Source organism: Sus scrofa, chromosome 8 (assembly GCF_054392235.1).
Source record: "Sus scrofa isolate SSC_HxYL_T2T_F1_AM1 chromosome 8, Sscrofa_HxYL_maternal_Yorkshire_Landrace_v2.0, whole genome shotgun sequence".
Taxonomy (NCBI): domain Eukaryota; kingdom Metazoa; phylum Chordata; class Mammalia; order Artiodactyla; family Suidae; genus Sus; species Sus scrofa.
In genome coordinates this window covers 119,226,949-119,251,707 of record NC_139390.1, presented here as the reverse complement: position 1 = coordinate 119,251,707, position 24,759 = coordinate 119,226,949, and the positions used below count along the sequence as shown (strand labels likewise).

Here is a 24,759-nt window from a genome sequence, read left to right as displayed (position 1 = left end):
CCGATTTGACACCTAGACTGGAAACCTCCATAGGCTGCAGGTGCAGCCCTAAAAAAGCGAAACAAAAACAAACAAACAAACCCCTCTCTCTGTGGAGTTCCCCTGTGATGCAGCAGGTTATGGCCCAGGAACTGCATACCATGAGTGCAGCCAAACATAAATAAAATAAGGGATTCCCACTGTGGTACAATGGGATCAGCAGCACCTTGGGAGTGCTGGGACGAAAGGTTCAATCAGCCCAGCACAGTGGGTTAAGGATCCTGCATTGCTGCAGCTGTGGCTTAGGTCAAAACTGCAGTTCAGATTGGATCCCTGACCCGGAACTCAATATGCCACAGGGCAGCCAAAAAAGAAAAGAAAAAAAAATTTAAGTAAAATAAAATTACAATCTCCTACACTTAGCTTCCTGTAGCTTAAGCCCTATGATGTTATGTAAGTTTCCTGGAGTGTGATAAGGAGTATTTTAGTCTATTACATAGCAATGGTGCATAGGGATTGACTCGAAGTTTACTTTTCATTTGTGAAGAAAGCAGTTATTAGAGAAAACTTTTTTGTAAGAAATTATGAACCAAGAAAATAAATTTATTTGATTTCAATACTTGAATATAATACAGAGGAAAGGAAGGACCCCACAAAAAGGACATAGTGGATTAGGGCCCAACCATTTGACTTCATTTTGCCTTAATTACCACTTTAAAGGTTCTGTCTTCAAATATAGTCATATTCTAGGCTATTAAGGGTTAGTGTCCTTAAGGATACTGGTTCCAGTGAGTTCCCATCGTGTCTCAGCAGAAAGGAATCCAACTAGTATCCATGAGGGTGCAGGTTTGATCCCTGGCCTCACTCAGTGGGTCAGGGATCCGGTGTTGCCATGAGCTGTGGTGTAGGTCGCAGACGAGGCTCAGATCCCGCGTTGCTGTGGCCGTGATGTAGGCCAGAGGCTACAGCTCCAATTAGACCCGTGACCTTGGAACTTCCATATGCCTAGGGTGTGACCCATCAAAAGGAAAATAAATAAAAATTGAAAATAAAATGAATCTGCCTTATGGAGTTAACAGTAGATCAACTTTGTCTGCTTCCAGCAGATGTCACTGAAGATCGTACAAAGTAATTTCTGTGTCGGCTGGCCCCTTGATGTCGCAGTGTGTCACAGCAGAACTAGAACATAAGAAAATTTTCGTGGGGTAAATAAACAAGCATGTTGCAACCAAAGGAGACCAGCACTGATCCCCTGAAGGCCCCCCCAGCTTCTGAATTGTGTCTCTTCTACCTTCATAAGTTCAAGCCCAAACCACCCCCCCCCCCCTTTGTGGTGCAGCAGAAACGAATCCGACTAGTAACCTGAGGTTGCGAGTTCAATCCCTGGCCTCACTCAGTGGGTTAAGGATCCGGTGTTACCTACTGTGGTAGAGGTGGCAGACGTGGCTTGGATCCTGCCTTGCTGTGGCTGTAGTGTAGGCTGGCAGCTGTAGCTCTGATTAGACCCCTAGCCTGGGAACTTCCATATGCCATGGATACAGCCCTAAAAAGAAAAAGAAAAAAAAATCTGCAAAGGGAAAAGTAATTGGAAAAGTGGAAACATTATTGGTGAACGGGTGGCAGGATGATCAGTGTCAGTCATTGTCAATATCAAGCACCCATTACCCATTAGGAGGGGGTTTAGCCTCTTAGAGGCCTGAGAAAGTGCTGCTGGTGAGGAAAGCCAGAGAAATGCCAGACCCACTTTCATCTGTGCCACACCAGCTTGAGTGGTGGGAACACAAGGCAGCTGCTAAGAGGTTCTTTCACGCCTTCAAGGAAGGCATTCCTTTCTTCAGTGGACTTTCAAATGTAAAAGACAAGATGCCCTTTGGCACCTTGCTGCTCAAGGTTCAGGGACCAGAAGCATCAGCATCACCTGGGAACTTGTTAGAAATTCAGAATCTCAAGGGCTTCCCTAACCTACGAAATCAGAATTTGCATTTCAGCAAGATCCTCCAGTGATTCATAGGTAACGTTTGAGAAGCAGCACTTTACATCTTTCATCAGCAAAAAAGGGAACAGTGAGCCAGGTTCTAAAGTTTCAAAGTTCAACTTTCTGTTGGGTGGAAATGCATGTGCAGTCTAGGAGAGGAAACTCCCATACTTACCCTGGACTTATGAATACGGGGACCAGTGAACAGTGGAGCTTGGGGACCGAAACTGTTCATCAGTAAAAGAGTTCCTAAGGTTCTCATAATGGATTGTATATCCCTGCTGTCTTCTGAAACAGAGGACAGAATGTAATTTAGTTTTTCTTGGAATTGAGGCAAAGCTATGAATATCTGTATGTATAAATATAGTGTAATCCTAAAGAACTTTGAAGTTATATATAGCAGGTGCTCAGTAAATGAGTTCCCTCTATTTAATTCCCTTCAGAAGACCAGGTTAAAAATTCTTGGGTGGCAGAGACCTGTGGGCTATGCTTATCCTATTCCCAGGGAACTATATAGTGTTGCCCAATTTTTTTTTTTTTTTCCTTTTTGGCTGTACCCACAGCATGTGGAAATTCCCGGGCCAGGGATGGAACCTGCATCACAGCAGTGACTTAAGCTGCTGCAGGGACAATGCTGGATCCTTAATCCTTTGAGCCACAGGAGAACTCCTAATGTTGTTCAATTTAATTGCCTCCGACTGGTGTGCATTTTTAGTTCTTCCATTTTCCCCAATTTTCTTGTCTTTCCTGTATTTATTCTGCTGACTAATCAATAGCATTTCCTTCTCCTGCCTCATGATTCACCTGCTGTGGGCTGGTTGAGTGGATAACTACAGAAATTACAGTATATCTAAAATAATATTCTAATGAGAGCTTGAAAGAATCTCCTGTAAGTGCGTGTACTTTTGCATATAGAATGACTATGTGCTAACTATCTGCCTAATAATCCCACCTTTTTTTTTTTACTTTTAGGACCTTAGTTGTCTTAGACAGTTGAGGCTTAAATGATAGTTAAATGATGTGAATATAAGTGATCAAATAATATGAACATCTGTGAAATTATTTCTTCTTATTATGAGTGGTGGAACTCAGAATACTGCAAGGAAAAAAATAAAGATTCAAAAGGAATGTGAGAAATAATAACAGCAAGTTTGTAGGAAAAAAAAAAAAAACAAGAAATCCAAATATAACAAAGTCAATGGGGGAGTCCCAGTTGTGGCTCAGTAGCAACAAACTCGACTAGTATCCATGAGGATATGGGTTCGATCCCTGGCCTCACTCAGTGGGTTAAGGATCCAGCATGGCTGTGAGCTGTGGTGTAGGTTGCAGACACAGTTTGGATCCCCAGCTGCTGTGGCTGTGGTGTAGGCTGGCAGCTACAGCTCCAATTAGACTGCTAGCCCTATGGACTGAACTTCCATATGCTGTGGGTGTGGGCCTAAAAAAAAAAGACCAAAAGAAAAAAAAGTCTGTAAGAATATATGTAAAAGTTTCTGCCTAGGATCTCTGGGGACAGATTATATCCTACTAATCTTTGTATTCCCCAGTACCTGGCCTACTACAAATTCAATAAATGTGTAAATAGATCAGAAAAAGAAAGAGGAAAATTCGCATTAGGAGAGGGACGTCTAATAGGGGGTAGCACCAAAAGAAGGGTGTTTCACAAAGGTCGCATGTGATTTAAAGCTAGAGAATTAAAAAAAAAAGAAAACAAACAAAGAAAAAAAACTGGCTGAGGGATATGGGAAGCCGGATATAACAGAGAAGGAAGAGTGGATTAGCATTTTTGAGATAAAGGTTAAGTGTTCAGTTGTCCAAGACACCTACCCTCTGTTACAGAGAATATGAGTTCTAAATTGTGGGTGACAAAGAGTGGTACATGTGTCAGAATTTGACATTCAGCAAAAATGTCCCTCTTGCACCTGTTGGCAGGGCTTACTTTCAATGGCAGCACTTTTTCCCACTGAACTCAGACTTGGCCTCTGCAGTGTCTTCACATCGCCCATCAAAACGATCAGGATTGACACTGCTTTATTTGGTCCTCCTGGCATTACAGTCACACAACCACAAACACTTGCAACGACTGGCAAAAGATTGGAGAAATGTCCTGAAGAAAAGGACCATCATCTCCCTATGCCAAAAAGAGTGAACCAATGCAGCTTAACTTTGCTATTCAAAGCAGTGGTTCCCAGATTTTCCTCAGGAGAGTTTGCTGTGGGGCCACATCCCAGAGTTCACTAGGTCTGGGGCAGGACCTGAGAATTTGCATTTCAAACACTTGGAGGTTTACCACTCTTTTTTTTTTTTGGTCTTTTGTCCTTTATTTAAGGCTGCACCTGCGGCATATGGAGGGTTCCCAAGCTAGGGGTCTAATTGGAGCTGTGGCCACCGGCCTACGCCAGAGCCACAGCAACGCCAGATCCAAGCCGCGTCTGTGACCTACACCACAGCTCACGGCAACGCCGGATCCTTAACCCACAGAGCGAGGCCAGGGATCGAACTCACCACCTTGTGGTTCCTAGTTGGATTCGTTTCCACTGTGCCACAACAGGAACTCCCCGAGGTTTACCATTCTAAAGAACACTGGAACAAATTCTAAATATGTAAAACTGAAAATCCTTTGACAAGCAAAATAGTACATCCTAATTAGCATAGCTTTAGGAGGAAAAATGTAAATGCACCAAGTATATAGCCTGTAGTGAATAGAGCAAAGATTTTTCAGCTACACAGACTTTGCTCTGAGCTCTGGTTCTATTTACAAATTCATGATTTTTACTTAGATTATTTGCACTTTATATAAGCCTTAGTTTCCTCTAGTAAAAGGGGATAAGAAAAATATCCTATAGAATTATGGAAAGGACAAACTGGGAAAAAATATATATCTAAAGTGACTAGCACAGTGCCCGGTTCATGGTTAAGCATTCATTCAATCCTTCATCCTTTTCCTCCTATTCTTCACTGAGTAGTAGTCAGGGGACTTAAAGGAATAGAGCAAAACAACATATTTTCATACAGGATCTGTTATGCAAAAGATTCCCATAAAAATGCTAGAAAATACTATGGTGAACTAGTAGGCAGGTAGAAGCAGCTTAGGTGATCAAGACCGTAGGGATGATCTGTTAAAATATAGGGTCCTGGGAGTTCCCACTGTGGCTCAGCAGAAATGAATCTGACTAGGAACCATGAGGTTGCAGGTTCGATCCCTGGACTTGCTCAGTGGGTTAAGGATTCTGGTGTTGCCATGAGCTGTGGTGTAAGCCGGCAGCTGTAGCTCTGATTCCATACCTAGCCTGGGAACCTCCGCATGCCGAGATTGCAGCCCTAAAAAAGCAAAATATGTATATATAGGGTCCCAGTTCTCTTTAGGAGTCTCCCTTAAAGAGACAGGGTTCACTTTCATTCCACATACTGTGATGAAAATGGGCTTGGGCTTGTTACACTCAAGAGGCTATAGTCCAGGTGCAGAAAGCCAATTGCCTAGTTATTTTCTTACCAGGAAATGCTGGAATCTGTAATTGCATAGTCTTTATTTATTTATCTATTTTTTTGGGTGGGGAGGAGGTTTGTGCCTGAGGCATACATAAATTCCTGGGCCAGGGTTTGAACCTGTGCCACAGCAGTGGCCAAGCCACAGCAGTGACAATGCCAGATCACTAACCTGCTGACCCACCAGAGACCTCCTTGTGTAATCTTGATGAAGTAGAGTGTGCTCGTGCAGGGGCTTAGGTTTTTGTGGAAAAGCACTTGCCCATTTTGTTTAGAAGGAGTATAAAGTATCGTAAAAAATCCTAAAACTCAAAAGACCACTCTGGACTGTATATTTGATGATACCAAGGAAATATTTTTTAAAGATTTTTTTTAATGATTTTAGGTATAATAGTGGTATTGTGTTTGTTTTATATTTAGAGATACGTATTGAATACTTACCAATAAAGTACGAGATTTGTTTCAAGATAATCCGGGGAGGATGGAGGTTGGTGTCAGTATAGATGAAGCAAAATTAGCCCTGAACTAACAAGTGATGCTGGTTGGTGAATATTTGATGATCTATTATACTACTTTCTCTTACATTTTATTTCTTTGAAATTATCTACCCAAAATGTTAAAAATTCAAGCAGTTTTTATTAATGGGATATTGCTTTCCAGGACAGGACTGTCTTCTGTGCACAATATAATTTTCTCTAAAGATTCTAAAAATTTACATTTAAAAACATTATTGGTTTTTAAAACCTACAAATTTAGCTTAAGGTATTTTTCACATGCAGGAACTAGTATATTTTACCTTCTGGTTATGATAATGTAAACTATTGTTTAAGTTGCTTATCCGTGTATAAAATGAAAAGGAAAAATTAACCAGAATTATGGAAATAAGAGTAAAGACAAATTTTAAAAAGTCCAAATCCAGCTACTGAAATCCTGTTTGTAATTCATTTGGTGTATCGAACACAAAGTATCATTAATTCATGGCCACAACTAAAGTGAAGCTTTGCATTTTTCTCGGGCTATAGGGCATTTTATGCTTGGCATAATCATTCAGTAATTAGACTTGTCACTCCAGAAATATCTTGCTGGAACCCATTCGGAATTTGATGTTTTTGAACAATTTCATTTCTAATACAGAATGATTGTGGCACACTCGGGATTCCGAACGATGGCAAAATGACTTGAGTGATGAACTCCAGGGCTTGCTTGCCACTTAGCATGCTGGGACAGACCGGAGATTCAAAGATTTCATCAAGGTAGACAAAGCAAGCTGAATTCCTGCTTCGGATGCTACAGCTCCTCTTTTCAATCCTAACAGGATGAGCCAACCCCTTGCAAAAAATCATGAGGCAGATAAAGTTTGCCCTTCAGTTTCTCTTACTCTAGTACCCCCTTTCCCGATTTAAGTCAGTGATTTTAAGTAAATTCCTCTTCCTTTGCCCGGGATTGTAATTCCCCACGGACGAGAAGTGGAATGCCTATTTCCTTTGGAATTTAACATTAAGGGAGAAAAAGGAAATTAAAAAAAAAAAAAGAAAAACCCTCAGGATTAAAATAAGTACAAAGCCAAACCCAGGGTTCCTCTTCCGAGGAATGGTTAGTGGGGTCAGTCCAGCCCGGCGTTGCCCGGGGCTCCGGATGTCACCCGGCAGCTCCCAAACCCCTCTCCCGGCACTACCCCATCCCGGCCCGCAGCGCTCCAGCCTCCATCCCACGTGGAAGTGGGCCCAGAGCCCCTACTATCCGGATCCATCCCTCTCGCCGGGAGGCCTCAGCAGCTCCGCCGGGCCCGGAGGTCGTAGGGCTGGCCAGCAGGCCGCCGCCCCGGGCCCTGCCTCCGGCCTGGGCGCGCCGGGCTCCGCCTGCAGGGGGCGCTGCGGCGCGCGCCGCCCGCGCTTGCGGGGAGCGACCCGGGGTGGGAGTCCCGCGGTTCCCGGCTCGGGGCGGCGGCAGGGCAGGGCAGAGCAGGGCAGGACAGGGCAGGGCCGGGCGGAGCGGACCGGGGTCCCGGCGCCCGCGGCGGCGAGCTGAGCTCCGGGGGTGGAGCGCGGCACTCCCGCCGCGGTCCCGGGTGACTCCCTCGGTGACGCCGCGCGCGTTCCTTCCTCTTCCTCTCCGGCCCCGCCTTCCTTTCCCTCCGCCCACCTCCCCGAAGCAGAGCCGCGGCCGCCGCCAGTAGCGCCGTCATGTCGGCTCCTGCCGGGTCTCCTCATCCGGCCGCCAGCGCCCGGATCCCTCCCAAGCTTGGCGGAGCCGCCGCCCCAGGAGCCGCCGCGCCCGCGGTCCCGGGCTTGGGGCCGCACCAGCAGAACGGTGAGGCGGGCAGCCGGGGCGGAGCGCGGGGCCTAGTGCCGGCCCGGCAGCCTGCGCGGCCCGACCGGGCGGGGCGGTGGCGGGGCTGGTGGGAAGGGGGGCTGTAAGGGTCGGGGGAGGGGGGCTGCAGGGTTCGGGCGTGGGGGGAGGGGCGCCCCGGCGGGGGTTCAGACCTGGGGAATCGGGGCCCTGGGCTGTTACGGTAGTGTGACCCCAGGCACGAAACCGCCCGGATAAGTAGGGGCCCTAGAAAAGGGGGAGCCCAGATACCCTGTGAAATCCGTGTTATGCAGCTTGGGCGCAGGAGAGTTACCCCCAAGCGACCCCTTCTCCGAGAGACCCGGCCTTGCCGAGGCCGCAGAGTGCGTGGTCCGGAGAAGGCTGGTGTAGCCATGGAGCAGGGTGGTTGGTGCCCTTCTTGTCTCGGGAAGACTGCACCGATTCTGAGGCCCAGCGAGCACGCTGCCTGGAAGGGAACTTAACTTAGTGTTCAAGTTTGTAGACAAAGGGTGTTAATGTGCAACGTAAGTGTAACCGTAACCCTGACCTAGTTTGGCCTCAAGATCTGTCCAATGCTGCTGCGGCGGCTGCTCAAATGTTTGGAGTTTGTCGTGTTTGAAGGAGGCAGGTGTCAAACGGATTTAAACGAATACTTTTAGATCTGGCAGGTTCCCCACTCCACCCCACCCCCAGCTGCACTTTCATAAATCCAAAAAACGTGACAGAGTTGGTCCTGTTTGAGGCAGGGCCTTCCCAACGGCAGCAGCCAGTGCAATGGAAAGCTGCTTTGGTGCTAAGGTCATGGGCTTTTGGTATGCAGGAGTTTCAGCTGAAAAATGATCAGCTCTAGGATATCCATTCCCTAATCTTGAGATTTGGAATGTTCCTGGATGCGGCCGGGGAGGTGGGGAGGGTTCTCTTTATAGACGATAGTGTTTCAGATGAGAACTGTCGAAAGTAATTGAATAATGACTGCGTTTGTAAGAGAACAGTCTGCAGATACTCTTCAAATGATGGTTGGACTGACCTATTTTATCCAACCTGTTAATGAAAATTTACTGGATTTTGTAAATCAGGTCAGCCAACATCTTTGTTGATGCTTTTCAAGCTTGCAATTTGTTCTGAGAACCAGAAGTTGCATTTTTTTCAGGACTCAAAGGTGATGTGGCTTAGCCTTAATATCCTTTGAATCAGCCATACTTGTCAGTATCACATGCTTTACTTTCATGATCATTGTTTACTATATGGGTGTTTAATGTGAACAGTATAGTAGCTTTTGTGCTTCTGTTCTGAACATACATGAATATATCATTTGTGAGCAGTTTTGTTCTCGTAAACTTAATATAAATTCTTGTTTTTGTTTGTAAAAAAGCTTTGTGTGTGGAGGAACTAAAACATGATAATTTAGGAAGAGATACCAAGTCTTTTAGAGTATTGTAAATCAATGTTTAATGGTGCTCCGAGGATTGTGGGTGTCTTTTAGATTTTCTGAGTATGCCTTATTGTCTTAGGGAACAGTTTCTAAAGTGGCCAGTATTTACCTCAGCCTTAGAAATTTTGTGAATGCTCAAGGAATACCAAGATACCAGTTGTAATCAGGATGTAAAATCTGTAAAAACAAATCAGTTCATACATTTAGAAGCCAAATATAGATGCTGCTTGATTTCTGTTGTTTGTGGTCGTTACTTTCCTTTGACATAATCAGTTCATTTCAACATTTGTTGCATGCTTGCCAGTTCGGGACTCAAGATTAGCTTAGTAGATAAGACAGACTCCCTGCCTGTCTCCCAAATTGACCTGTGTTTTGGTGACATTCAAATTGATTATGACCTTGAGGGATTTGACAGGTAGAGGTAGGAGGGCCAGACCCTCTTGAGGGCACAAACAAAAGTCTGAAAATGGGCACAAAGGGTGCTGGGTGGGAGGGAAAACCCAAGGCCCTGAAGCTGAAAAGAATACTTAAAAGGGGTCCAGTTGCAGAAAGGCCTTAAATGCTAAGGAGATGGAAATTCAGATAAAGAAATAGAGTTACTTTTGGTTTGTTTGTTTTTGTGGAAGTAAGTAGGTTAAGTGGTAAATAAGATCAAATCTGTTTTTGTGAGTTTTGTTTGTTAATCTTAGAAAAAAGTAATTTTTGCTACGTGGTATTTGGCATCCATAGATAACGAATAAGCAGTGATTCTGGTTTGTGATTGTTTCTTTAGCCCCATGTAAACTAGTATGTCTCTGAAATTCCAGTCATGATGAAAAAGAAATAGGTCAGAAATATGAGTATGAAATGTTACAAAGTTCAGAATTGTAACACTGGGATGATATCTCTTAATCACTTACTTTAGTAGTTACCAAACATGTTTTTAAAAAGATTTTTCCCACAGGAAATTGTATGTAGAGCCGTGATGGAGAAATCAGGAAAAAAAAAAAAAAAAACCAGAGCAGTTGTGGTTAAAATAGGGGTGGAGAAGTTCCTATGTGGAGCAGTGGCATCTGTGGAGTCTTGGGACCACTGGGGAAGGAAAAGAAAAAGAAAAAAAAATAGGAGTGGCAGTCCAGATGTTTTTGGAACACATTCTGTAAAATACCTGATTTACTTTTCTAATTTAAGAGATGAAATCAGGACCCAAGAAGGTTTTGGGGGGTGTTTTACACCATCAAAGCCTGTATAAGCTTCTTGAGGTTAGCAGGTGGTCTCCTGTTCACTGCTGTATATTCAAGGCCTAGGACGTGTTACAGTCTCATTAAGCATTTGGGTTTCTTTTTCTTTCTTTCTTTCTTTTTGCTGTACCCACACCAGGTGGAAGTTCCCAGGCCAAGGGTGGAATCCACACCATAGCAGCAACAATGCTGAGTCCTCAACCCCCTAGGCTACCAGGGAACTCCTCATTAAACCTTTGTTAAATGAAGTCTCATTCAGTCTTCCTAGTTCCAAGTCCATATCTCTTTCTGTTCCCAGACTCTAAGAATTCTCTTATTAGAAACTTTGACATTGGAAAGGATAGAGAGGCAGAAACCCAGACTTCATTATTTTTCTGTTTTTGTTTTTAACTGTGAACATGCTTTCCCTTGTTTATTTGAAGATACAATTTAACTTCTTTGAGTTTGTGAAATAGTTCTTAAACTTCCTTTCTGTACCTCCTTCTAGTTCTGCACTTCGGTTTTTCATTGAGCAGCATATGGGCATTTTGTAATTATTTGTGTTTCCATATGAAGTATTAGTTGAATATTTTTCAACTTTTGCTCTGCCTTTTGAGAGTCGCTCCAAAGCTGAATCCTCAAACAAGGAAAGATTCAGTGAATAATTTCCTGGTAATGATGGCATAACCCTGTAGTTTCTCCCAATTGACTTAATTTGAAAGAGGTCTTTTAAGTGTATTTTGGGAGGGGGAAGAACCTAGATTTATCTATAAAACACTGCTTTTTAATTCTACTTTTAGGAGGCAAAAGGTGCTCATTTTCAAGTGAAAATGTGCTTCCATATCCTTTTTCTAAGAAGGATACTACTGGTAGTTTTATTTATTTATTTATTTGTTGCTTTTTATAGGGTCGCCGCTGCTGCGTATGGAGGTTCCCAGGCTAGGGGTCAAATCCCAGCTGCTACTGACCTATACCACAGCCACAGCCATGCAGGATCCGAGGCGTGTCTGCATTCTGTACCACAGCTCATGGCAACGCTGGATCCTTAACCCACTGAGCAAGGTCAGGGATCGAACCCGCCTCCTCATGGATACTAGTTGGGTTGGTTACTACTGAGCCACAATGGGAACTCTGGTTTTATCATTTTAATTGTCAATAATGCAAGAAGGATGAGATAGTAATGGGAATTACCAGAATTCATTATGGAAGCTACACATAAATGTACTATTAGCTCAGCAGTAATGTCTGGTGGGTTATGGGAACCCTTCCACTTGGAGAGCACATGCAAAATTTAAAATGATACACATCACCTTGGTGTGCCTGAAGGAAGTTCCTTTTGATCAGCACAGTGTCTGGTGTGTCTCATGTTTCTACTCTTCCTTTGTAGCTAACCAGAAGCATCAGATCCTCTCATGAAGATATTGCTGTGGTATAACTTTCTGCATATATAATTTCCTCCAAAGCTAGCAAAGAGATATCTCAAGGATTTTAAAAATGTATATATTCCCTCACTTGTTTGTGTCTTTTTTATCTGGGTTCAATTTGTATTTTTTGTTGCTGTATGTATCACTTTAGTAATTTTCAGTGTCTTTTCGTTCCCACCTCACTCCCTCCCCCTCAGAGATTACATCTGTAATATACCTTCATATCTAATTTCTAAGATTATATCTGTAATGATTTTCTCACTCATGTTCATTGCCCCTGATCCTGGTATTTCAGCTCATTTCCATTTTTCGGATTCATCTGTAAACCCTGAAGTATTAGATGCTAAAGACACTGAAATAGAACAGGTTTTAAGCCAGTCTTAAATCTTAGAAATGAGTGAGCACATCCTCACAGTCAGCACTGCGTGTTAGAGCAGATCATGTTATATTCAGCCCCAGGGAAGCCACTGTTATTTCCAAGAGGCTGAGTACCTATTTCCAAGAGGCTGAGCACCATGAGAACCTGTGGGCCAGTGAAAGGTTGTAAGCTCTGCTATAGCCCGGGGTTTTGTGGAGAAAATTAACTTAACATCTATCTCTGTGCTTCAGAGGATAATAATATCTTCCTCGTAGAGTTGTTGAGAGGGTTACCTTAGTTGAGGTGCGCTTTTTTTTTTTCCCCCACACCTGCGGTGTGTAGAAGTTCCAGGTCGAGGGATCCAACCCGCACCACAGCAGTGACCTGAGCCGCTGCAGTGACAAACCGGGATCCTTAACCTGCGGAGCCACATGGTAACTCTGAGATGCTGTTTTCAAAGTACCTGCTGCTTAGCAAAGTGAGACTCTTAGTAAATAAGAGTCCCCTTCCTTTCATTTCCTTCAGAATACTGGGATATAAATTCTTCAGGTGGCAAAGACCATGTGAGTTTTCCTCAAGTATTCCCAGTGGCAGCAGGCAGTTGGCACTCTTACTCGAGTAAGAGAAATTGACTCTTATTTTCTTACACTGACCAGCCCTTCTTCCCATGCGTCTTGTCTTGGAAGATTTCCTCTGCTAGGCCACCGCCTCAGCTAGCTGGTTTGTGGGAAGAGGGGTTTAATTGCTTTTAAGTGTTCCAAAATCGGAGTTCCTGTTGTGGCTCATCGGGTTAAGAACCCAACAGTGTTGGCCAACAGAGTGTTGGCAAGGCTGCAGGTTCGATCCCGGGCCTGGTTCAATGGATTAAGGATCCGGTGTTGGCCACAGCTATGGTGTAGGTCGCAGATTCGGCTCAGATCTGGCATGGCTCTGACCGGCAGCTGCAGCTCTGATTCGACCCTTAGCCTGGGAACTTCTGTATGCTGTAGGTGTGGCCATAAAATTTTTTAAAAAGAGCAATTCAACAAAACAGTAGATTCTTTAAAAAAAAAAAAAAAGTCTTCCCAAATTGTTAGCTGAAAGCTGCCTGTAAGAGGAACTGAGGAAAAGGAAGATGAGGTAGGGAGGGGAGAGGGAGTAGGAAAATAACCTTGCCTAGCCAGTGGCCAAGTCCTAACTCGCTTGTTTTTCCTAAGTATTTGTTAGAAACAGGTATTGTGAAATGGGCTTTGGAATCTGCAATGCCTGGCTTCTTCACTACTTCCCAAATATTTGAATATGTATGAATTAGTGACCTTTCACGTCCCTGTTTATAAAATGACCATAGTGATCCAGAAAAGAAAAGCGCAGGAGTTCCTGTTGTGGCTCAATGAGTTAAGGACCTGCTGTCGTCTCAGTGAGTATGTCAATCCCTGACTTTGCTCAATGGTTAAAATCAGGCACTGCCGCAAGGTAGAATAAGCCACAGCTGTAGCTCTGGTTCAGCTCCTGGCCTGGGCATTTCCATATGCTGCAGGTGTGGCAAAGAAAAGAAAAGAAAGGGAAAGAAAAGAGGGAGGAAGGAGGGAAGAAAGAAAAGCTCAGTACCTGGTCATATGGTAGGTTTTCAACCAATAACTGTCTCCTTTTGACCCCTTCACTCTTAGCGCTCATCATCATGGCATCCAAAAAGGACAACTGACAGAGTGGCAGGAATAGTCTATACCTAATGCAGTGAAATTTCATCCAAATTGTTGCATCGGCTGTGCCTGCCAGCAGTTACTGCAACAGTCGCCGTTGGGGCTATTGGTCTTCCATTAGAAGGAATAATCTGACATATCCAGATGTGATTGGGACTCCCCATTTTTTAAATCACTGGGGTTTTTAATTTTAGGGGCACATGTGCACATACTTTATGCTCCTTACAGAATGTGTTTTAGTAATGTTATTAATCTTTATTTGTGGGGGTAGTATATTTAGAATATTTGGTAGTCAGTGCTGTGACCACTGCATGGATATCAGCCTTGACACTGGAGTAAGATCCTGTCAATGTGATGTTGCTGGATCATGAGTGGGGCGAGCAAGGGCCCAGCATGGGAGTGGGGGGGGTGTAACTGGAAGCAGGGTCAGGGTGGCGGGGGGGGGGGGGGGGGTGTTGTGGCTGTTTACCAGCTGGTTCGGCAGTATTTGAATGTCTCAATAAGGGGGATTGTTAACGTGCATCCTGGCTCAATATTGACTACTTCTTGGTTGTTCTGAAATGAATGGATTACATTCTTAGATTTGATTCTGCTTCTCCAGATTGGTGAGAATTGTATCTCAGTAGGATAGAGGAACTTGTACTTTGCTGACCTTGATATGTTCTTTGAAGATAATGAAAACTTTTTTTTGTCTTTTTTTTTTTAGGGCTGCACCCACAGCATATGGAGGTTCTCAGGCTAGGGGTAGAATTGGAGCTACAGCTGCTGGCCTATGCCAGAGCCACAGCAGCTCCAGATCTGAGTCGAGTCTTCGACCTACACCGCAGCTCACGGCAACACTGAATCCTTGATCCACTGAGCGAGGCCAGGGATCAAACCTGAGTCCTCATGGATGCTGGGCAGGTTTGTTAACCACTGAGACACTACGGGAACTCTGAAGATAATGAAAACTTTTAATCTGACTTTTTAAAAAGTTGAAATTCAGTTCAGGAAAAGAGTAAGGAAACATATTCTTTATATTAAAAATGTTGCTTCTCTGAGGGGTGGTAGGGAATGAGGAAACTTATTTATTTAGAGAGGCTATGATTTTTTTTTTTTTTTTTTGTATGGTGACTAGACATTCCAGAAAATACTTGCTTTAAGTTTTGATTTTTATGTCGGGTTTGCTTGAAGTAGAAATAGAATCAGTTTTTCTTTGGTAAGAATCTAATCTCTGGAAAGAGATTATGTCACTGAGGCAGATCTGTTCTTGGGGTATCTTGTGATAATTTACTCTCACATAGATGCTTACAGAAAATCAGAGGCTGTTTCTAGCTTATATATGATAGTATCAGTCAGGCTAACAGCTCAGCAGCTACATTGAAAAGGTATCCAGACTATTTGTTAAAAAATCTTTCGTTTACTTCTCAAGTCAGATTTTAATAATGATTAGATAATGTGTTAGAATAATCTATTTCCCTCTTTTATACAGACATACTTACTTGAAGTTAAAAATGTATAGTTCTGGCCTCATGGTGATATTACTCATCTGGGTATGAGTAGTGGAGGAAAAAATTTACAGTTCTCTTAGAGACTATATATTACCTGAGTTTTTCTGTTTTTCAGTGGTTTCTTTATTGATGCTTTTTTTGTGAGATGCTGTGTTATGCTCTTTGGTAGATGCGATAATTAAGTTACTCATTGTTTCTAAGACACTTTTTTTTTTTCACCATTTTCACCTCTAAAATTGGGGTGCATCTTAGAACTGGTGGAATTTCAAAATTGGTGGAAATCACCTTATAGTTGTGAAAAATCTGCCACTGACACCTGATGTGGTAGGCTGAATAGTGTCCCCTTCCCCATAGTGTCCCCTTCTCAGTATTCTTTCCTAATCCCTGAAACCTTTGCAGCTGCGATTAAAAAGCTGGAGAGGTTATACTAGATCTGGGTGGGCCTGATATGATTACAACCATCCTTATTAGAAACTGGAGGAGTCAGCCTGCAGAGAAGGTACAGTGACCATAGAAGCAGAGGTTAGAATGATGTGCTTTGAAGGTGGAGGAAGCGCCATAAGCCGAAAGAATGCAGGTGGTCACTCGAAACTGAAAATGGCAACGAAGTGGATTCTCTCCTCAGGCCTCAGAAGGAGCCAGACACTTTGACATGAGCCCAGTGAAACTGATTTTGGTCTTCTGACTTCCAGAACTATAAAAGAATACATCTGTGTTAATTTTAAGGCACTAAATTTGTGGTAATTTAATACACTTGCTGTAGGAAACGTATACATCTAGTAAGAAGGAAAAAAGTGGCAATGTCAAAACACTTTAGATGTAGTGAAATACGTTAGATTTTTAAATTTTCTTTGTTTCAAATATTCTTTTTTTTTTGTCTTTTTGTCTTTTTGTTGTTGTAGTTGTTGTTGCTATTTCTTGGGCCGATCCCGCGGCATATGGAGGTTCCCAGGCTAGGGGTTGAATCGGAGCTGTAGCCACCGGCCTACGCCAGAGCCATAGCAACGTGGGATCCGAGCCGCGTCTGCAGCCTACACCACAGCTCACGGCAACGCCGGATCATTAACCCACTGAGCAAGGGCAGGGACCGAACCCGCAACCTCATGGTTCCTAGTCGGATTCGTTAACCACTGCGCCACAACGGGAACTCCTGTTTCAAATATTCTTATAGTTGAAATATTGCAGAGTAAAAAGTGTAGAATGCCAAGGTCAAAAAAAATTTGAACTTGTGCATTTGTTCTGGTGGTAGGGTATTAAATTACTTTACATAATGGAAGCTCTTAAATTTTGTATTCTTTCTCTTCAAATATCATATAGTCCTTGTTGATATGATAATTGTGGTGAGTAAAGGCCTAATACAGAAATATTTGATGATTATATTCTGGGCTTTATTTTTTCAAAATATAATAATGGATTCCATGAACCAGTCACTATCCTAAGCGTTAGGGATATGATGGAGCTGAGAGCAAACTTGGCCCAAGTTTTTCACTTACTTGTAGAGGGTACAGCTAGACACTTACAGTTCTGCGTGGAAAGCACTGTTGGAAAGCACTGTCATAGTGGCCCCAAATACTGTACTGTGACATTAAACAGGCATCTACTTATAGAATTAGAGAATGTTTTCTAGAGAAAGTGCTGAACTGAGTACTGCAGATGAAGGGGGAAGGGTTTTTGTTTTAAGATTCCAGGTAGAGAGAAGGGGCTGTGTGAATGGGCAGAGGAGTACAAGCTTGGCTTACGAAAAATTCTGTATGGTAGGGAGTATATGTGGAATAGTGAGTCTCGGCCTTTCCCACTCATGGCTACTTCAGTGCTAAAGTTTTTGGTGGCATTCTTGAAGGAATTAAACTTTCCATACCTGTGTTTAGAAAAAGCAAGTTTCATAAAAATACCATGTTCCCTTGATCCTCTTCAGAAGTCTTGACAAGGCAACTTAATTGTATTCTGCCCTAACCAACCTTTTTAATGGCCACTTGGGGCAGAGTCCTAGTATACAAGCTGACCTGATGCGCTGGCTCTTTTGCTTTTCTTGTGGCAAGCTGTACCTCTTCCTCCCGGGTCAGTATTCTGTGTTACTTCACCATGACAGTAGGCATTCTCCGTTATAGCAGAATTGCGTCGTATTTATTGATCACACTTTGGCAGACCCATGTGAGGACTTGCAGTATGTTACGGCATACCTTTTGGAAATCATTGTGAGGAGGAGTGCTGAGCTCGAGGAATCAGGAGAGGTAAGCAGGGGTCAGATCATGAAGGACCTTTGCATTGGTTTTCTCTTTGCTGCTGTAACAAATTACCACGAACTGGTGGCCTAAAACCTAAATTCACCTTCTGTAGGTTAGAAGTCTAACTGGGCTAAAATCCAGATGTCTCTGGGGCTGCATTCACTTCTAGAGGCTCTAGGAGAGAATCCATTTCTCTGCTTTATTCCAGCTTCTAGAGGCAGCCCAGATTCCTCACTCAGGGCCCACTCTGTCTGCCTTCACACCCAGCAACACTGCATCTCTCAGAGGGGTCTTGTGTAGTCACATCTCCCTCTGACTCACTTCTGCTTCCATCTTCCACGTTTAAAGACCCTCTTGATTGCATTGAGCTGACCCGGATTATCAAGGATACGCTCCCTCTTCCAAGATTAGCTGATTAACAACCCTGACACTGTCTGCAACCCCAGGTCCCCTGTACCATGTAACCTGGCATATTCACGGGTTCCAGGGATTAGGATGTGGACGTAAGGGGTGAGGAGGGGTTATTCTGTCCTGCACTGTCTTACAGGCCATGTTGAAGAGTTTGAATCTTTTTTTTTTTTTTTTTGATGGCAAGAAAAAACATTAGAAAGGCTTAAACAAGGAAATGACAGATTTGCTTTTTAGGAAAATCACTCTAGTGGCTCTTTGGAATAGACATTTCTGTACAAAAATTTGTCTTACAATTGATTTAGTAAGTCATTTCCAGCACTTTTTTTTTAATATTTTTTTTTATTTTCCCACTGTACAGCAAGGGGGTCAGATTATCCTTACATGTATACATTACAATTAGATTTTTTCCCCCACAGCACTTTTTTTTTAATTGATGTTTTTAAAATATCTTATTTCACAATCATTTTAGATTTGCAGAAGTGATGCAGAAGTACAGAAAATGCAGTAAATACCCTTCACTTAGCTTCCGCTAAAGTCTTACGTCTTCCTTTCACGTTTTAACATCTTATAAAACTGTGATACCTTTTTCAAAGCTAGGAAATTAACATCAGTGAAGTAAAGTTAACTACACTTTTATTTGCATTTCATCAGTTTTTCCACTAATTTTTTTTTCTTTTTTTCTGTTTCTGGATCTAATCCAAGATACCACCTTGTATTTAGTTGTCATGTTTCCTTAGTCTCCTCTGGTCTATGACAATTTCTCAGTTTTTCTTTTTCAGGATTTGGACAGTACTGGTTATTTTGAAGACCGTTCCTCACTTTGGGCTTGCTGTTGCTTTCTCAGGATTGGACTGGGGTTGTGATTTTTTTGGGAAGCATACCCAGAGGCGAAGTGCCCTTATTACATCCTGTCAGGGGTTCCGTAGTATCAACTTACTTTATTGCTAGTCACGTTAACCTTGGGGACTTGACTGAAGGGATGTCTTAGCTTGGGCTCGTAAGTCTATGACAAAAAACCATAGGCTGGGAAGTTTAAGTCAAAGCATTTGCTCAGGTTGGGGGGGCTGGAAGTTCAAGATTGGGGTGCCAGTCTAGTTGGATTCTGGTGAAGTTCCTCTTCTTGGCTTGGAAACCTCCATCTTTCTCACCAGATTCACGTGGCTGTCCTTTTTTGTTTTTGTTTTAATTTTTTTTTCTTTTGTGGCCTCACCTGTCGAAGTTTCCAGGGCAGGGATACCCCCGCCATAGCAGTCACCATGGCAGTGACCTGAGCCACTGCTGTGCAGAATCATTAACACGCTGAGTCATGAGAGAACTCCTGGTTTTCCTCTTCTTATAAAGATGCCAGTTCTTCATGAGGATCCTATCCTATCATGACCTAATCTAAACCTAATTGCTTCCCCAAAGCCCCATCTCTTAATACCATCGAATTAGGGGTTAGGGCTTCATACAGATTTGAGGGGTGGACATAGTCAATAGCAGGTGCCAGATTCCTCCACTGTAAAATTACTATATAAAGTTACTATTTTTTATTTTTCCTACTCTGTTAGTCCAGCCTACATTCAACAGAAAAGGAATTAAGCTTCACTTCCTGGAGTGAGGTGTATCAAATAATTTGTGGGCATGTGTTAAAATCACCAAAATAATTAATAAATATTTTGTACAAATATTCTTAGGAAGATATTTTGAGGCTACTATCCTGTTTCTGCTTAAAGTTTTGTCTACTAATTTTAGCATTCTTCAGCGGCTCTTCCCTGTAGTAATTACGACTAAGGAATTCTAGTGGTGATTTTTTTCTTTCCCTCATTCCTTCCGCGTATGTTATTTGGAATTCTTTCTGTAAGGAAGACTTGCCCCTTTTCTCCCATTTAAAATTTATTCAGTCATTTATATTATTATGGGCTCAAGAACATGTTTTCTTTTATTCTTTGGATTATAATCCAAAAGTAATTTGTTGTTTATGTATTTTGGTTTTAGAATCTGAATTCTTAATTTTTAAAAATAGTTTACTCTTCAAGTTGCTTATTAGTACATAACAAATTACAACAAAACTTAACTGTTTAAAAACAATCATTTTATTATGTTCACCTATTGTGTTGAACAAGAATTTGGACAGGGCACAGCAAAGATGGCTGTTCTCTTCTCTAGGATGTCTAGGGCCTCCACGGGGAAGACTCAGAGGCGATTTTGAGGGCTGGAGACTGGGATGATCTTGAAGGCTCATTTATTGACATATCTAGCACTTCGACTGGAATGACTCAGAGACTCAGACCTCAAACCCGAATGCCTAGTGGTGACCTCTCTTTGTTGTTTGGCTTCCTTAGATCATGGCAGCTGTGGAGTAAATGGCTTTCTTACAGAGTTGCTGGGGATCCGCAGGCAAATATTCCATCAAACAAAACAGATGCTGAAATCCCTGTTCTTCTTTACTGGTAGAAGCTGTTATAAGCCTGCTCAAGTTCAAGGAGAGTAGACAGACCCCACCTTTTAATCAGCAGAGTATCAAAGAGTTTGGGGACCATGTTCTAAAACTGCTACAGTTGCTGAGGCAGTTATAGGAAATATAAGCAAATGAAAATGCTAATACTAGTAAAATTTCCATAATTTACAGAGTGTTTTTTTAAGTTATAGGTGTATATAAATTATTTATTTGTAATATTTGCTGTGCTCAAATATTTAATATTTTTAGTATACCCTGAGATAAAGTTAAGAATTATAATGTGTTTTAAGATTGAAGAAAAGAAAATCCATACCTTGTTAGGTCACAGTATAACAAACTTTTGTAAAATATTTTCTTGTCCTCGATATTTTCTTTCAATTTAAACTGATTTTTTTCTTTTTAGTGCAGACTTTAAAAACTTGATTTAATATTTTAAAAAATTTTACTTTCGAAAGTCTTGATACTGTTATTAATTTGATTAAGTTATTTTAGCTTTGGTGGGGGTAGGGTGTGGGCTTGCCTGTAGCATGTGGAAGTTCGCAGGCCAGGGACTGAACCTGCACCACAGCAGTGACCCAAGCCACTGCAGTGACAATACTGAATCTTTAACCTGCTGCACCATAAAGGAACACCTAGATTTTTTTTTTTTTTTTTTTTTTTTAGGGGATACTCTTGGAACATTTAGATCTTGATATACTGTAAGGAATGGTAAGCATCAGGATATAATTAGCTCTCCCTACCTTTGCAATCCCCCCCCCCCCCCCCCGTAGTAAGTACCTTCCTTTTCTTTGATGGACTGAAAAGTAAGTGGGCTTTTTTGGGCGGGTAATTCGTTTGTGATACATTTCAGCAGATACAACATTCCTGTTATTTTTAGAAGAATGGCGTTTCAGTAGCTTGCACATGATGATTATTTTCCTGTTTTCAGATCATGTAGCTTGGATGAGCCAAATCAATCATGAAGTGGGTAGATTTATCTAATTCTGACTTGGCTCTTCTCTTGATTGATAAATTTGTACCCGTGCTGTGTTTTCTGTTGTAAGGAAGAGTAGCCAATCTTTTTTGTTGTTGTTGTTCTTTTTAGGGTTGCACCCACAACATATGGAGGTTCCCAGGCTAGGGGTCAAATCGGAGCTGTAGCCCACCGGCCTATACCACAGCCACAGCAACGTCAGATCCAAGCCATGTCTGTGACCTACACCACAGCTCACCGCAACACTGTATCCTGTATCCTTAACCCACTGAGCAAGGTCAGGGATCGAACCTGCATCCTCATAGATACTAGTCAGATTCGTTTCCACTGAGCTACAGCAGAACTCCGAATCTACTTTTTTTTTTTTTTTTTTTTTTTTTAATATTTAAGTAAGAGAAGAAGAACACTTAACTCTTTTTTTTTTTTTGGCATGTTAATGAAAGATGCCTATTATGCTTATTTCCTTTTAAGTAAATAAATCCTTTAAAGTGAATTATGATCATGTATAATATTCTGTGAGAAAAATAAATTATGTAACTAATAAAACAGTAGTTACCTGATTTTGGTTCTCTGTATAATTCTTGAAATTATGGAAGTGTAGATTTTGCAGCCTGATTGTTTACGTTATTTTTGTGTCCACCATGCAGTGTGTGTTTAAATAACCAAAGGTTAAGGTTCCACTGCATTATTCTGCAGGAATTAAAAACAAAATAAGGAAATTGTCCATATATCTTTGATAAAAAATATTTTTTTGTTTTGTTTGTTTGTTTGTTTGTTAGGGCCGAACTCACCCGCATGTGGAGGTTCCCAAGCTAGGGGTCGAATCGGAGCTACAGCTGCCGATCTACACTGCAGCCACAGCAACACCTGATCCAAGCCATGTCTCCGACCTACACCACAGCTCATGGCAATGCTGGATCCTTAACCCATTGAGCGAGGCCAGCGATTGAACCTGCAACCTCATGGTTCCTAGTTGGATTCATTTGCACTGTGCCTACAATGGGAACTTCTTTTCTGTTTTGCTTTGTTTTATTTTATTTTATTATTTTATTTTACTTTTTTAGGACCGCACCCCCTGGCATATGGAAGTTCCAGGCTAGGGGTCAAGTTGGAGCTACAGTTGCCAGCCTACACCACAGCCACAGCAACGTGGGATCCTAACCTTGTCTGCGACCTACACCCCAGTTCACGGTAACACTGGATCCCTGACCCACTGAGCGAGGCCAGGGAGCGAACGTGCATCCTCATGGATACTAGTCGGATTTGTTTCGGTTGAGCCACAGCAGGAACTCCCTGTTTTATATTTTTATACGTTATTATAGCAAGGAATACAGTGGCACATTCTTTGTGTCATTGAACTTGAAACAGCTTGTGAATATGTTTTTTGGATATTCTTTAAGTTGAGGCATGGTACAGATATATATCTGTTTCATTCCATAAGATAGGAAAATTGGATTCTATAATAATTAGAGTTTGGGCTTGGCACCAAGGCTAGGATTCCATTGTTTGGGATAATTGACCTTCCTCTGGGCTAAAGCAATAGTAGCATTTTAGTGTAGCCAGGACAGCACATCATTGATTTGAGCCAGATTATTTGAATCATATCCCAGCCATGTTACCTCCTAAGTATGTGACTGTATTAAACGACTTAACTTTTGTGCCTCATTTATCTTATTTATACATGATTATAATGATACCGTTTACTTCAAGGAGCTATGAGGAGGGTCCAAGGAATGAATATATGTAAAGCCTTTAGAACAGTGAGTGGAACAAAGTGTAATATGTTTGGTAATATTTAGACTAATAAGAAAATCTGTATTAAGATTATTAAATTTAATGGTATTGATAAATACATTCTATAGTGATCAAAGATAAATACATAAAGATGGAAGTATTGAAGCACTGGAGGAAGACATGGGTTTATAGTATATAGTTTTATAATATTAGAATGGGGAGGGTTCTACTAAGTATGATTTTAAAATTTACCAAGCATGAAAGATTTCAGTTCATAATAATTGGAAAACTATAGCAAGAGACAACATGAACAAAGTCAAGAGAAACAGTAACCCGAGGGAAAATATAGACAGCACATGATAACATATGCTTACATTTCTTAACATACAAGAGCATTTGTAAATGATTAAGGGAAGCACAGTCCTGTGGGAAAAAGGCAAATGACAGAAAGATGCCCAAATAGGTAAGGAACATTTGAAAGGATTCTCAGTATCAAAGTTAAGGACTGCAAGCTAAAATGTTTCTCACGTATTAGATCGGCAAGGATTAAAATGGCACTCAGTTTTGGGAAGATGAAGTATTCTTAAACATTGTTGATGAGAGGTTTAAATTGATAGACATTTTTGGAGAGATATTTGGCAGTATGATCAATTTTAAAAGCACAAATCCTTTGGATGTCCAGTTTCACTTCTAAGAACTTATACTGCAGATTCATCACAGAAACTGACCTCATAAATTAGTTTACTCCCCGGAATAAATATTCACTAATGGGAATGTGGTAAATAATGTTATGTCTCTACAATGAAATACTATAAAAATTCTTTTAGAAAAATAATAAAAATTTATATATGTTAACAGAGAAAGATATCCAGGATGTGCTAGGTATAAGAAAGCAAGTTGCTGAAGTGTAGTATGATCTTTATTTGTGTGTTTAAATATGTATATACTTGTGTGTACATCACATACATACATGCATAGACAAGAAACCACTAACTAGCCATCTGGGAGGTAGGATATCAGCTACCAGGAAGAGAAGGGGACTTGTGATTTTTATATTCATCATTGTTTGGATTTTTTTAAAACAGTGGCTATATTGTTACTTTTATAATAATAATTTTTAAAAAGCCCGTAAGAAAGGTTTGAACTTCTTCCATGCCAGGTGTATTAGCTGTCTATTGTTGCAAAACAAAAATACCCCAAAACTTAGCAACTTAAAACAACCAATGTTTAATCCCATAGGTTCTAAGGGAGCTGAAGTGCTCTAGCTGGGTGGTTCTGGCGCAGGGTCTCATGAGACTGTGGTCAGGCTGTCAGCTGGGGCTGTAGTTACCTCAGTACTCCAGTGGATCTGAAGAAGGATCTGCTTCCAAGCTCACTCATGTGGTTGTTGGCAGGCTGCAGTTTCCCTTTGGCCAGTGGTCAGAAAGTTCAGTTCCTCACTGCGTGGCTTTCTCCAGAGGGCGTTCCACAACTTGGCAGCTTTGCTCTTCCACACTGAGTGATCTAGGAGAAGACCTGGGCCGATCTTCCGGAGTACGATAGCATTACCTCTGCTCTATGCCATTGGTCCCATAGCCCAGTCATGGTATATCATGGGAGGGTTTGAATACCAGGGGGGGTGGGTCATTGGGGAGCATCTTGGAG

General features: G+C 41.9%; 1 protein-coding gene and 1 long non-coding RNA gene across 6 annotated transcripts in view; one reads left to right on the top strand and one right to left on the bottom strand.

Annotated features, from left to right (window-relative positions):
* Nucleotides 1-561: 561 nt before the first annotated feature.
* Nucleotides 562-7,128, bottom strand: LOC146401006 (uncharacterized). Its single transcript, XR_014813206.1, has 4 exons — nucleotides 5,882-7,128; nucleotides 4,460-4,537; nucleotides 2,130-2,242; nucleotides 562-1,158 (listed from the first exon to the last, which is right to left on the bottom strand). It is a non-coding gene; the product is annotated as an uncharacterized LOC146401006 (long non-coding RNA).
* Nucleotides 7,129-7,569: 441 nt separating this feature from the next.
* Nucleotides 7,570-24,759, top strand: part of SEC24B (SEC24 homolog B, COPII coat complex component) — a 92,825-nt gene continuing 75,635 nt past the window's right edge. For all 5 annotated transcript variants that reach the window (XM_021101682.2, XM_021101681.2, XM_021101680.2 and 2 more), the window contains exon 1: nucleotides 7,570-7,750. In XM_021101682.2, coding sequence (XP_020957341.2) covers nucleotides 7,624-7,750 — 127 coding nt within the window. In that variant the 5' untranslated portion in view covers nucleotides 7,570-7,623. The remainder of the gene's footprint in view (nucleotides 7,751-24,759) is intronic.